The sequence below is a fragment of the Phalaenopsis equestris genome, unplaced genomic scaffold (genome assembly GCF_001263595.1).
Source record: "Phalaenopsis equestris unplaced genomic scaffold, ASM126359v1 Scaffold000353, whole genome shotgun sequence".
Lineage (NCBI taxonomy): Eukaryota > Viridiplantae > Streptophyta > Magnoliopsida > Asparagales > Orchidaceae > Phalaenopsis > Phalaenopsis equestris.
In genome coordinates this window covers 336,333-350,072 of record NW_018164795.1, presented here as the reverse complement: position 1 = coordinate 350,072, position 13,740 = coordinate 336,333, and the positions used below count along the sequence as shown (strand labels likewise).

The following is a 13,740-nucleotide window of genomic DNA, read 5'->3' as shown; positions in this document are numbered from 1 at the left end:
CGGCATTCCATATCTTGTAAAAATATTTTTATTTAAAATTTTTGAAGCACTTCGAGCATCAAATTTAGGTATAGCAATAGCTTCAATCCATTTGGACATAATCCACAACAAACAATATATATAAATTTCCAAATAAAGGTTTAGATGGTCCCATAAAATCTAATCCCCACATAAAAAATTTCAACTTTCCAATGTGTAATTCAGAGGCATTTCATTTCTTCTAGAAATATTTTCTACTCGTTGACATCGGTCACATGTTTTAATATATTCATTAATATCTCTAAAAAAAGTAAGCCAATAAAATCCAGCTTGTAAAATTTTATGTGCAATTCTACTAGTTTCAAAGTGTCATCCAAATTCAGAATCATGATATCGTTCAATTATTTGTTCAGTTTCTTCGTAAGACACTCATATTCTAATGATCAAATCTTTACACTGTTTATATAAATGTGGGTCATTCTAAAAATAAAATCTTATATCATGAATAAATTTTTTTAATTGTTGATTCTTTACATCTGGTAGTGGAATATCACTCACAATATAATTTATTATATCGACATACCACAGTATATTCATTACATCACTAATATATAATTGTTCATCAGGGAAAGTTTCCAAAAGTTTCAAAAATTTCATTTGTAAAATCAATTAATATTTTTTGCTTTAGTCTAGACAAATGATTACCTATTTGATTATCAGTTATCTTTTTGTCTACTACCACAAAATCGAACTCTTGCAGCAGAAGTATCCATCTAATTAATCTCGGTTCATCATCCTTCTTTTGCATCAAATAATTGATAGCAGAATTGTCTGTATGCACTATACATTTAGCTCCAATTAAGTAAGATCTAAACTTATCAAAGACATAGACAATAACTAATAACTCACTTTCAGTAGTGGTGTAATTAATTCGAGCATCATTTAGATTTTTATTAGCATAATATGTTATTTTAAAAACTTTGTTATATCTTTGCCCTAAAACAACTCCAATAGCTTGATCACTAATATCACACATTATTTCAAATGGTTTCTCCCAATCAGGTAAAACTATTATAGGAACAGTGATTAATTTTTCTTCCAGTAATTAAAATGTTTTTATGCATTCCTCATTAAAATTAAATTTCGTATCCTTTTCTAAAAGTTGACATAATGACTTAGTAATTTTTGAAAATTTTTTTATATAAAGTCTGTAGAAATTAGCATGTCCTAGAAAACTTCTTATCCCTCTAACCGTAGTAGAAGACGGTAATTTCACAATAACTTAAATTTTTGCTGGATCTACTTCCATGCTATTTTCATAAATTTTATGCCCAAGTACAATTCCTCCTGCAACCATAAATTGACATTTTTCTCAATTTAGTACTAGGTTGATTTTTTCACATAGTTTCAGAACTTTTTCTAAATTATTTAAGTTTAATTCAAATGAAATTTTAAATACAGAAAAATCATCCATAAATTCTTCCATTTCACGTTCAATTAAATTACAAAAAAATGACATCGTACATTTTTGAAATGTCACAAGTGCGTTACATAGTCCAACAGACATTATAGGAAATACAAATGTTCTATAAGGGCTTGTAAATGTTGTTTTTTCTTGATCCTCAAGAGCAATCGAAATTTGATGATACCCGGTATATCCATCTAGAAAACAGTAATATTTTTGCCCAGCCAATCTGTTCAACATTTGATATAAAAATGGTAAAGGAAAATGATCTTTCATGGTGACTACATTTAATTTTCTATATCTATACAAATTTGCCAGTCAATAACTTGTCTTGTTGGAATTAACTTATTTTTCTTATTCATATCAACTGTCACTCATCATTTCTTTGGAACACAGTGGATCAGACTTACCCAAACACTGTATGAAATAAGATATATAATTCCAACATCTAACCATTTTAAGATTTCCTTTTTAACTTCTTTCATTATCGAGTTTAATCTCATCTGAGGATCAGCTTTAGATTCATATTGTTTATCAAATAGAATTCTGTGCATACAAATTGAAGGACTGATTCCTTTAATATCTGCTAAAGTCCATCTAAAGGTCTTCTACTATCTTTTCAACATTTTTACTAATTTTTTCTCTTAAATTTCAATTAAATCATAAGATATAATAACAGACAATGTAGATGAATCTCCTAAAAACACATTTTAAATGGACAGGTATTACTTTCAGTTCAAGTTCAAGTGATTTAATACTTGAAGGAATAAGATTTTTATTATCATTTTTCAAAAGGTCCAAAATTTCAAATTTGTCCTTAATATAATATAAATTCTCGTTTTTTATGTCATTCTTATTCTCATAATTCTCTTCTTGCCTTAGTTTTTCTTCAAACATTCCCTTAAATCGCTCATTACTTAGATAATCAGTAACTTTTATTCTAAAACATTCATTATCTTTTTCTATTGCATGATATTTCATAGCTTTTTCTATATTAAATGTTACTTCTTCATCATTGACTCTCATTATTAATTCTCCTTTTTGCACATCTATCACAGCTCTCCATGTTGCAAAGAATGGTCTCTCCAAAATAATAGGAATCTCTTTATCTTTCTTCATATCTAATACAATAAAGCCTACAGTAAAAATAAATTTATCCACTTTCACTAATACATCTTCTATAACTCCTTTAAGATAAGTTATTGATCGATCAACTAACTGAAGAGTTACAGTAGTAGGGGAAATCTCCCATAAATCAAAAAGTTTAAAAATTGATAGAGATATAAAATTAATACTAGCTTCTAGATCACATAAGTATTTTCCAAAAAAATTTCTCACAAATAGCACAAGGTATAGTAAAACTACCAGGATCTTTTAACTTTTCAGGAAGCTTTTTCTGAATAATTGTGTCACACTCTTCACTGAGTGTAACGGTCTCGTAATCTACAAACTTCCTCTTCTTGTTTATTATATCCTTCATAAATTTCACATAACTTAACATTTGTTCCAAAACATCAATGAAAGGGATATTTATCGTTAGCTTTTTAAGGATTTTTAAAAAAATTGTAAATTATTTATCTTTATTCTTCTGCTTCAATCATTGAGTAAACGGAGGTGGCGGTTTTTCTAAAGAAATTTTTTTGGTTTATTTTCATCATTGTCGTTTTCACATTCCACCTTCTCCTTCTCAATTTTAGTTTCTCTTTGAATTCTTGTCTTCACTTTTTTTTCACTTCGTAATTGAATTAACTTTAATTTGCTCCTTATTTTGATCTCTTGGATTAACTTCAACAGTGTTAGGAAGAATTCCTAAAGGTCTGTTACTAAGTGCAGTAACAATATGTTTTAATTGATTTTCAATATTCGTAATTGCAACTCTTTGATTTTTTATTTGATTTCTCATGTTCAACATCACTTCTTCCATAATCAACTTCTTCTTCTTAACTTGTGAGTTATTGTTAAATCCAGAAGGATAATAATGTCTATAGTTATGATTTTCTTGGTTATTTGAATTTTCTTAGAGGTTTACCGAATTATTATAATTATTCTAACTAAGATTAAGGTGATGCTTTTTCCATCCAAGATTAAAATAATTAGAATATGGATTATTATTTCTATTATTTATAACATTCATAGTTTCATAAGATAATTAAGTATCAATTATCCGTCCTAGTGAATTTTTCTCTAACACTTGTGGTATTTGAGAATATTTCACTCTAATTTGATCAATCTTCTTTGATATAGCGGCAATTGGAGATGTCAAAATAGACATTGCATCAGAATCATGAATGCTAGATACTCTCATTGGATTTACCCGTTCAGAAGGTCATTGAAAGTTATTAATAGTCATCTCCTTTATAAAGAATATGCTTCATCAAAAGGTTTTGACATTAATGATCTACCTGCAACAACATCTATAATAGATCTAAGTGATCCTACTAATTCATTGTAAAAAGTTTGAATTATTAACCAATATGGTAAAATATGGCGTGGACATCTTCTAAGGAGATCCTTAAATCTTTCCTAAGCTTCATATATTGATTCCTCTTCGAACTGACAAAAAGATGTAATATCGTTTCTAAGCTTAGCAGTTTTCGAGGATGAAAAATATTTAGCTAAAAATTTTTGTGATAGTTCTCCCCAAGTTCTGATAGATACACGTGCTAATGAATTTAACCAAGCTTTAGCTTTGTCCCTTAATGAAAAAGAAAAAATCAAAGTCTGACAGCATCATTAGACACTCCATTATATTTAAAAGTAGCACATATTTCAAGAAAACTAGCAAGATGTAAGTTAGGATCTTCAGTAGGTGTTCCTCCAAACTAATTATTTTATACCATTTGGATAATATGAGGTTTAAGCTCAAATGAATTATTAGCAACATCAGAATTTTGAATAGTCAAGTGAAGTTCATCTGTTGTAGGATTAGCATGGTCTTTTAAAGCTAAAGGTATTTGTCGATTTTCATTTATTTGATTATGTAAGTTATTCGCAATTTCGTTCAAATTTCTATTTTTTTTTCTTTTTAATTTTATTTTATTTTATTTACTTTATCACTAAATTTCTTAATTTACCAGTCTATTTAATTTACCGTTATCTTCCCCGACAACGACGCAAAAAACTTGATCACGAAATTATAGATGTGTAAAATAAATAAAGTTAACTCCGCTTTGCAGCGACGCCAAAAACTTGATTTGTTATTTATGAATAAGAAATTGAAGCAAATTATTTTAGAATTCTACGCAAGTATACGTATCATTATCAAGTAATACATAACTTTTTGTTTTAGCCCCAAATATCGATCCAACGAGCAAGGTGTAAATTCGTAATGGAAATTTAAATCAGAAAATTTACAACAATAAAAAAAATTTACTACCCTAATTTCAAATGTTTACGGTGCTATCTGAATTAAATTACCAACTACTAGAGAAACTGTAAAACAAAACTAAGCAATAACTACTAAATTATATTTTTGTGTCGAAGTTATCAAGTATGAGAAAATATTTTTCCCACTACAATGAGTTTTTAATGAAATGAGAGAAATAAATGGTTTTAATATCTTGTGTCAAATATGAACAATTTTAATTCTCTATCCTCAGTCAAGTGTTATAGAAAATCGTTGGCTAAGCTTAGATTTAGTCTCTAAATCAGTGGTTAGACTGGGAGGATACTAGCTCTCACTCCAGAGCTCCCACTTCCCTTCCCCTGAAGGCTAATTCTCGTTTTAGTAACACTAAGACCAAATTGAGGATTTTAGTCTCACCCTAGAATCTCCAATTATTCGCCCGACGATATATATATTTTCTTATTTATTTGCACTCAGTTCCACGAACGAAACACTTCTTCATGGAATCGAATGTGATTCTCACTTTGTTGTGAAACTCATACTCCATTTCTTGGATAGCATGTTTCACAATAAATGTTAACATTTCAATTGACCAAATCAAAAAATAAATTAAGTACGAACTGAAAAAATCATCACAATTTATTTTATATTTTAAAATTAACATATCCAAATTATTTTTTCATTTCACCATATCTCAGAGTAGGGAGAAAAACAAAAAAAACTGCTCAGACCTCATGAGAAAGATATGATAAAATCTGAATTTCATAAATAAAAGAAAGTTTATACAACAATAATAAATAAACACCACCTATCTTTAACTCTTCCTCAAAACAAATCTCTTGTAGCTCCTCTTGGACTCTTTCTCTCTTTACAAGACTCTTAATTCTCTCTTCGAAGATGTAGGGAAGAAGAAATCTCTCACTTCTCTCCCTCTCTAACAACTCTTAGGAGAAATCACACTTAGACTCACCACACTACATAATACACATAATGGAACACTAAAGAAAATTCAATGACACACTAACAGACCCTTTTTATGATCAATTTCCGCTCTAAATAGAGCATAATGTCGGTTTTCTAAGAGGTGTATCAATTAACTCTTCAAAAAGCGTCCAAATTCGTCGAATCTTCCAGAATTTCGCCCTGCACCGACTTCAGTGTTGTCGACGCCAGTGGCTCGAAATTAATTTGTGTTCTATGTCAAATGGCACCGTCGGCACCCCCGTTGTTCTGGACTCATTCCTTCATGTTGGCGTCGTCGACGTCCATGCTGACGCCGTCGACGCTTAGTATTTCTGTCCAAAATGTCATTTTGACTCCAAATTCTATTTTTTTGCTCCAAGTGCTGAAAATCATCAATCTGCAACAAAATATGAAAAATACATTCCTTTAAAGCGTAATATCACCAAAAATAAGTATAAAATATAGGTCTAAAAATGCATATATTTTTTATGCATCAGTTTTCTTTGGCCTTAACAAATATATTCTCAACTTTATTAGTAATACCAGGAAGTCTTATCACAAGCTAGTGAAACAATATTCTCCTTTCCAATTAGACTCAGGTTTTTAGAAGCACAATATTTATAAGGAGAAATGTAAACCAAATATAAATATTTAGTTTAAATTTTCATCATGGTTCTGTCTTGACTCGACCTGGTGCTTATAATTAACTAAGATGGGAACTGCAATTGGACAGTATTATTATCAACCTATCCATATTTTGAAAACTTTCAATACATATAAAAGAATCACTAATTCACATGTGCAATAAAATCTAAAGCATCCAGAAACAATAACTTCCAACAATAATATCTCAATATAGTACTGAAGAGTAAATCAACATCTGAAAAAAATACAATAAAGAGACATTATCATCTTAAAAAAAATTTCTAGCAGCAGTGATCCTTCTCTGGTAAACAAAGTTTCTCCTATCGGACATATTAAACCAAAACTTCTGAAAGAAAACTTTAAACTTCGATTGTAAGTAAAATTTGGTGAGTAATTATAATTTAATATGTATTAAATTATATGTTATACTATGCATGAATGCTAATAGAAAACGTTGTTACTTTCATTAAATTTTAAATTTATCCTTTCGCATCTGACATTAAGTATTTACTGTTTTTAACATTTTTAATAGTCATTATAGTATTACTGTCATATTTGAAGGTATCCTCAAAATATGTTCGAAATCACTATCAAAATGTGCTCTAAGACATCCTAAAAAAAGTACCCAAAGGTACCCTAAAATTGCACCCGAAAGCGCATCTTTACCATTTACTTTAACGTGCATGGGTATATTGCATCATCTGTCTGTACCATCTGAGGGTAATCCTGTATGACTTAAAACATTTACCACATTTCATTTCATTTAAATTACATCATTTTAAAGACATTAAACATTCTTTTTCCGTTTCCCCTTTCTTTTTCTTTTATTCTTAAGCTACAACATGCATACAAATATAAAATTATTGTCTAAAGCATTAAAAAAATTCTTTATTTAATAAACTTTATATTTAATATATATAAGAAAATAATTACTCATCTTGAATTAGAAGACCTCTAAAAATATTTATTATTTCTCCTCACTTCCTAGCACCTAAACCAATAAAATATGCATATACTTATAAGAATTTCGTTTTAATTGAAAGACTTAAATGTAACTAGCTTATTTACAGATGTAATAATAGTTAAAAACTCTAACCTCTATTGACCTTAAAGTTCTTAATCTTCCTCAAAATTTGAGAATTTATCAGTCTTCTACACCCTTCTGATTACATAAAAAAATTTAATTACATTAATTTAAAAATTATACTATTTGTTCTATTAACAATATGCCATTAATATTTACTTTATAAGTTGCTCAGATTAATCCTCCTACTAACTCCCATGCTCCTCCAACATATCATACGAATCTGAAATCATTATATTATGGTCCTGATTAAATTTTTATTTTGTATTTAAACACACACACACATAAAATTTTTATATATAATAACAAATTAATTAACTTATAAAAAAATATTAAACATACCTTATATAACTTGCCTTTTTCTTAGCTCATGTACGAAGCTTACCCCTTCCTACTTTCCTCGGTTCGATCGCGTGAGTTTCTTTGGTCCTGTCTCAGCCCAACATAGCATAGGCACATCCCCTTCTTATGCACACAACGAAGTAAGGATCGCCTTGCTGACTTCGACTCCCCTTCTCTTCTTCTTCTTATACATGAACAAAGCCGCAAGAAGTTTGACTAGTCTTCCTCTTCACCTTTGGTCTTGAGTCAAAGCAGACTCCCATTCCTCTTCACCTTCGGTCTTGACTCAAAGTAGATTCCCATTCTTCTGCTGCACGAGCACAATGCCAAAAGTCAACTCCTCTCCTTCTCCTTCGCAAGGCTCAACAACCCTAATAGTGGCATGTAAAGTTTGATGCTTCCTTGCGTTACTTCTGCTTCTCTTGCAAAGACAACACATCTTCAGTTGTGGCTCGCTCCAAGGGTCTTTGACGTCGCCTCCTCCCTCTCCTTCCTCCTTTTTGGCTGGGGCACAAAGTTGTACAGTAACCACAATTTCTTCATCTTTCCTTCTTCTATGTGGCTTCCTTTACTCTTTTGCTCGTTATGCTTTGATTTGTTCGAATGAGGGATGCGACAAATTTGTTATAACTGAAGGGATGCATATCCTAAAACTGTCAGCAATTTGTTTTTAATTATTTTATCTTTTATTAAAACTTTAGTTATTAAAATATCTCCTCATAAAAATTTCATCCTCGAAATTTGAAAATAATCATGAAAGTAAACCTACCTCAAGAGAAAAGTTGTGCATATTTTTTTTGCATCTCAGAGATCTTCTCTCAAGTAGCATCCTTCTTCAACCCGTGGTTCCATAAAATTCTCACAAAAGGAATCTCTTTGTTCCACAGCTTCTTCACATCATACTCCAGAATCCTTTTAGGCTCTTCAACATAAGTCAGATCAGATTGAATATCAACTGAATCTACTATCACTTTATTAGCTTTATCTGCAATTTACTTCCTCAATGAAGTAATTTGGAAAAAATTATGCACTCCATGCATATGTGCTGATAAAGCCAATTTGTGAGCCACATTCTCAGTCCTTTCTATAATGTCATAAAGACCCACATATTTGGGCTCAATTTTCCTACCTTCTCAGATCATTGCACACCTTTCGAAGAACTAATCTTGATGAAAATAAACTCAACAAGTATGTGCTTGGCATCATAGTATTTCATCCGTCTATCTTGCACTGCCCTCAGTCTGTCTCTGATCAATCTATTCTTCTTAGTAACATCATCAACCAAATCAGCTCCAATGATTTTTCTTTCACCTTTTTTTAGCTCAGTATAGATGTGTCCTGCACTTCCTTCTATACAAGGCTTCATATGGAGCCATCCCAATGCTAGCCCGGTAACTGTTTTTATAAGCAAACTCTACTAAAGGTATATATGATTCCTAACCTCCACCAAAGTCTAGAGCACATAACTTTAGTAGATTCTCTAAGGTCTGAATAGTCCTGATTGACCATCTGTCTACGGGTGAAATGTTGTACTGAAAGTCAGTCGAGTACCCAAAGCTTCTTGAACCTTCTTCCACAATCTGGAAATAAATCTGTCATCTCTATCAGAGACAATAGACTTTGACACTTCTTGCAATTTCACAATTTAATCCACGTATTATTTGGTTAGCTTCTCAACTGAATTTGTCTGTCTAATAGGCAAGAAATGACCCGATGTGGTCGGTCTATCAACAATTACACATATAGCATCATGACCCTGACAAGATTTACGTAAACCAATCACAAAATCCATCGCAATTTTCTCCCATTTTCACTCTGGAATCGGTAAAAGCTACAACTGACCTCTATGACGCTGATGCTCAGCGTTCACAAACTAACATGACAGACACTTGGTTACAAATTCTGTCACACTTCTCTTTAATCTTAACCGCCAAAAAGCTCCATTGATATCCTGATACATTTTATTGCTCTCTGGGTGAATAGAATATCCGGATAGATATGCTTCCTCCAGAATTTCCTTCCTCAGATCCTCAACATCCGAAATATAAACCATGTCTTGATACCTCAATAGACCATCATGATCTATCACATATCTCTCCAAATTGACTGCCAGAACCTGTTCCAAAATTTTCTGAATACTGTTATCTTTGGCCAAAGAATCTCCAATTCTCTCCTGTAAAGTTGGTTGCACCATCAACAGATATAACTGAATCATACTATCATCATCATAATCAATTGTAGTCAGCCTCAACCTCTTCAGATCATTAATTAACTGTTGTTGTTGGGTAAATAAATAATTTAAATTATCAGAAGCTTTTCTAGTCAATGCATCAACAACAACATTTGCCTTCCCAAATGATACTGAATATCTAAATCATAATCTTAACTAAATTTCGGCTATCTCATCTGCCTCAGGTTCAACTCTTTTTGAGTGAAGACATTTCAAACTTTGGTGGTCAGTAGAAACTTCACATGTAACTCCATACAGTTAATGCCTCTAGATCTTAAGTGCAAATACAACTGCAACAAGTTCCAAGTCATGCGTAGGATAGTTTTTTTAGTGATGCTTCAATCGTTGTAATACATATACAATGACCCTATCATGCTGCATAAGTACACAGTCCAAACCCCTCAAAGATGCATTGCTGAAAATCTGGAATCCATCAGAACCAGAAGGAATGACCAAATCTGAAGCAGACATTAAACAGGTCTTCAACTTTTGAAAAGTCTCCTCACAAAGATCAGACCAGTCAAACTTCACCGTCTTTTGAGTTAACATTGATAGTAACATAACAATCTGTGAAAATTTCTCAGCAAATCACATGTAATAACCAATCAGACCTAGAAAACTCATTACCTCAATAACAATAGTAGGTCTTGGCCAATCTGCAATCGCCTTCACCTTGTTCTGATTCACAGATATGTCGTCTTCGCTGATAATGTGCCCAAAAAATGTCACACTTTTAAGCCAAAATTTACATTTAGAAAAATTGTCATAAATTGTATTCTTCTTCAAAACCTATAACACAACATGTAAATGATCTGCATGAGTGACTTCATCCCTCGATTATACTAGAATATCACCTATAAAGACAATTACAACTGTGTCCAAGAACCGCCTAAAGAACAGGTCTATGAAATCTGCTGAAGCATTTGTCAGTTCAAACGACATCACTTCGAATTCATGGTGCCCATATCTGGTTGTGAAAGTGGTATTCTCTATTTCTTATTCTTTAATCCTCAACTGATGATAGTCCGACCTCAGATCAATCTTTGAAACTACTGAAGCCCCTTCCAACTGATCAAATTAATCGTCAATCCTCGGTAGTAGATATTTATTTTTAACTGTGAGTTTATTCAACTCATTGTAGTCAATACACAGCTTGAAGCTCTCATCCTTCTTCTTCACAAATAACACTGGAGCTCCCCAAGCTGAGGTGTTAGATTTGATTTGTCACTTATCTAGTAACTCCTATAGTTGGTTTTTCAGCTCCTGTAACTCCTTTACTACCCCGCACTGGTCGTAGCCCTGGTAAATCACAATGAACACCTCAGGATATTCTCTTACCACTGGAATGTTACTCAAAGACACTTTCTTAGAAGTATCTGCTATCTGAGCAAGAAAACCCAAACTTAAATGATTTAACAATTTGAAAGCTTTTATGCAGATAATTATCATAGATGTCAGTCCTCTATCACCAGAAACTCACCAGAAACTTTAACTTTTGCATCCTCAGATGCATTTATTTTGACGTTCTTCTTATCGCAATCAATAGTGACAGTTTTCAGACATCCAATTTATGCCTAAAATCACATCGAATTCCACCAAAGGCAACACAATAAGTTGGGCATTAAAACTCTTTCCGCCAATCATAAGCTCCACCTCACATGATTGATCAACTTTAAGAAATGTGTCATTTGACATTCCTATTGACAGTATCACAAGCATCGACAAAATATTCAATCGCTTCACTAATCAACTATACAAGAATGTGATGCTTCTAAATCAAATAGTACTCGTATCGGTCTATTTTGAAGTTATATAATATCTATCATTTAAAATTATCACATTAAACATTTAAAGTTAGTTTATTAATATATATGTATAAACCCTTACTTGTTTTATGTATGCTATGACATGAATAATAAGATGCTTAAAATACAATGTTTAAAATTGTTAAAAGAAACATACCTGTGATGACACGTCCTTGGCTGCGGCTCGTTCCAAGGAGGTCTTTGACACCACCTCCACCCTCTCCTTCTTCACCCTTCTTTGCTCGTTATGCTTTGATTTGTTCAAATGAGGGATGCGACAGATTTGTTGTAATTGAAGGGATACTCTCCTCAAACCGTCAACATTGTTTTTTTATTCTTTCATCTTTTATTAAAATTTTAGTTATTACATGTTCAAGATACATGACTTTACTCAGATTAATATGTGTGTGCATGTGTGAGAGTATGCAGGTATATATATGTATCTTTATGCAAAAAAAAATCCTCCACGCAAATGATTTTCTATGTTACTGCCTTCAAAGGCAGCATCATAGTAATTGATATTGGAGTACAGCTTATCAGTAGCTTACTGATCTGCTACCATTTATTTTCTTATGAACATTAGACTTTTGATGAATACTTTATCCCAAAATAAAATATTACGACTTTTGTATAATTTTTGTTAAATCAAATCCATTGGAATTCTATGTGTTCTTGCTCAAACATTTTTATTTAATTTGAGTAACCATATGCAACTGCAGACAACAATTTAGAGTGAGATGGGTTGAAAGGGCTTATCCTATACTTAGGCGAGGCAATGCATGTATACACTTTGTAGCTACATGAGGATTTATCGATGGACATTCACTATAGATATCTACTATAAGATTTATCTTAAAGGTTGTTCTCTTGTGATACTATGCATAGATGTTATTGGCAATAAGAGTTTTATATATTACAAATGGTATTAAGCCAAATAAAAATTATTCTGGTGTAAAAAAATCTTTTTTTTTTTGTTGGCTTAATTTAATATCGTGTCATATCGTGTCAAAAGTACAGATTTCGGCTAAAATTTCTTTCTGGATATGTGTGAACTTATGTTCTTCTAAAATATAAATCTGAAGGCCTTCATTGAACTATATTATTTGGATTAACTTAACATGTATTGTCATCTATCCATTTCTAACTTCATACGCGTGGTGGTGGATCTCTTCTGACATTGTTTGGCTTTGTGCTCGTTATGGATTAAACCCAACAGGTACTATGATGTTTTCCTAAAGAATTACCAGAAGCTTGCTAAGGAACAGAAGTGGAAGCAACCTCTCTTAAGTTTGTCCATTTCTCTAGCTATTATAACTTGTTCACAAAAGTTCTCTTTTCTTACACTTCATTTCATTTTGTCATTTATGTCTTTACTCATTACATGTTTTAGGTTTATATCCGCAACACGAAGTAATTTACAGAAATTCACGATTTGTGTCAATGTCCTGATTTTCTTTAAGTGAGAAGTTTTTCTATAAAGGTAGCTTTTGGAGTTGAATCAAACCACAGAAAACTAAATTAAAACCACCCTTAAACTTTAGTTGGTCAAACATAGGAGTTCTGCAAGGGAATGTTCGAATCCCTTCCTATATTTAGATTTGTGTTAAATTTCTAATTTTTAAGAGTTTTTTGCTTTGTCCTTGGAATTGGTTGCCAAATTGCTCGGTGCCACAAAGTAATTTACAGAAATTAACGATTTGTGCAATGTTCTGATTTCCTTGAGTATGAAGTTTTGCTATAAAAGTAGCTTTTGGAGCTGAATCAAACCGCAAAAACTAAATTAAAACCACCCTTAAACTTTAGTTGGTCACATGGGGTATTGCAAGTGATTGTTCCAATCCCTTCCTTTATTTAGGTTTTTGTTTAGTTCCTATTTCTTAG

At 31.8% G+C, this 13,740-nt stretch overlaps 1 protein-coding gene across 7 annotated transcripts in view; it reads left to right on the top strand.

Moving 5' to 3' along the window:
• LOC110026165 (5-formyltetrahydrofolate cyclo-ligase, mitochondrial) overlaps positions 1 to 13,740 on the top strand; it is a 61,614-nt gene that overhangs the window by 22,767 nt on the left and 25,107 nt on the right. For all 7 annotated transcript variants that reach the window (XR_002294177.1, XR_002294176.1, XM_020727010.1 and 4 more), the window contains exon 6: positions 13,076 to 13,146. Coding sequence is in view for 5 of the 7 variants with exons in the window: in XM_020727010.1 (XP_020582669.1) it covers positions 13,076 to 13,146 (71 nt within the window). In the remaining 2 variants the exon portion in view is untranslated. The remainder of the gene's footprint in view (positions 1 to 13,075; positions 13,147 to 13,740) is intronic.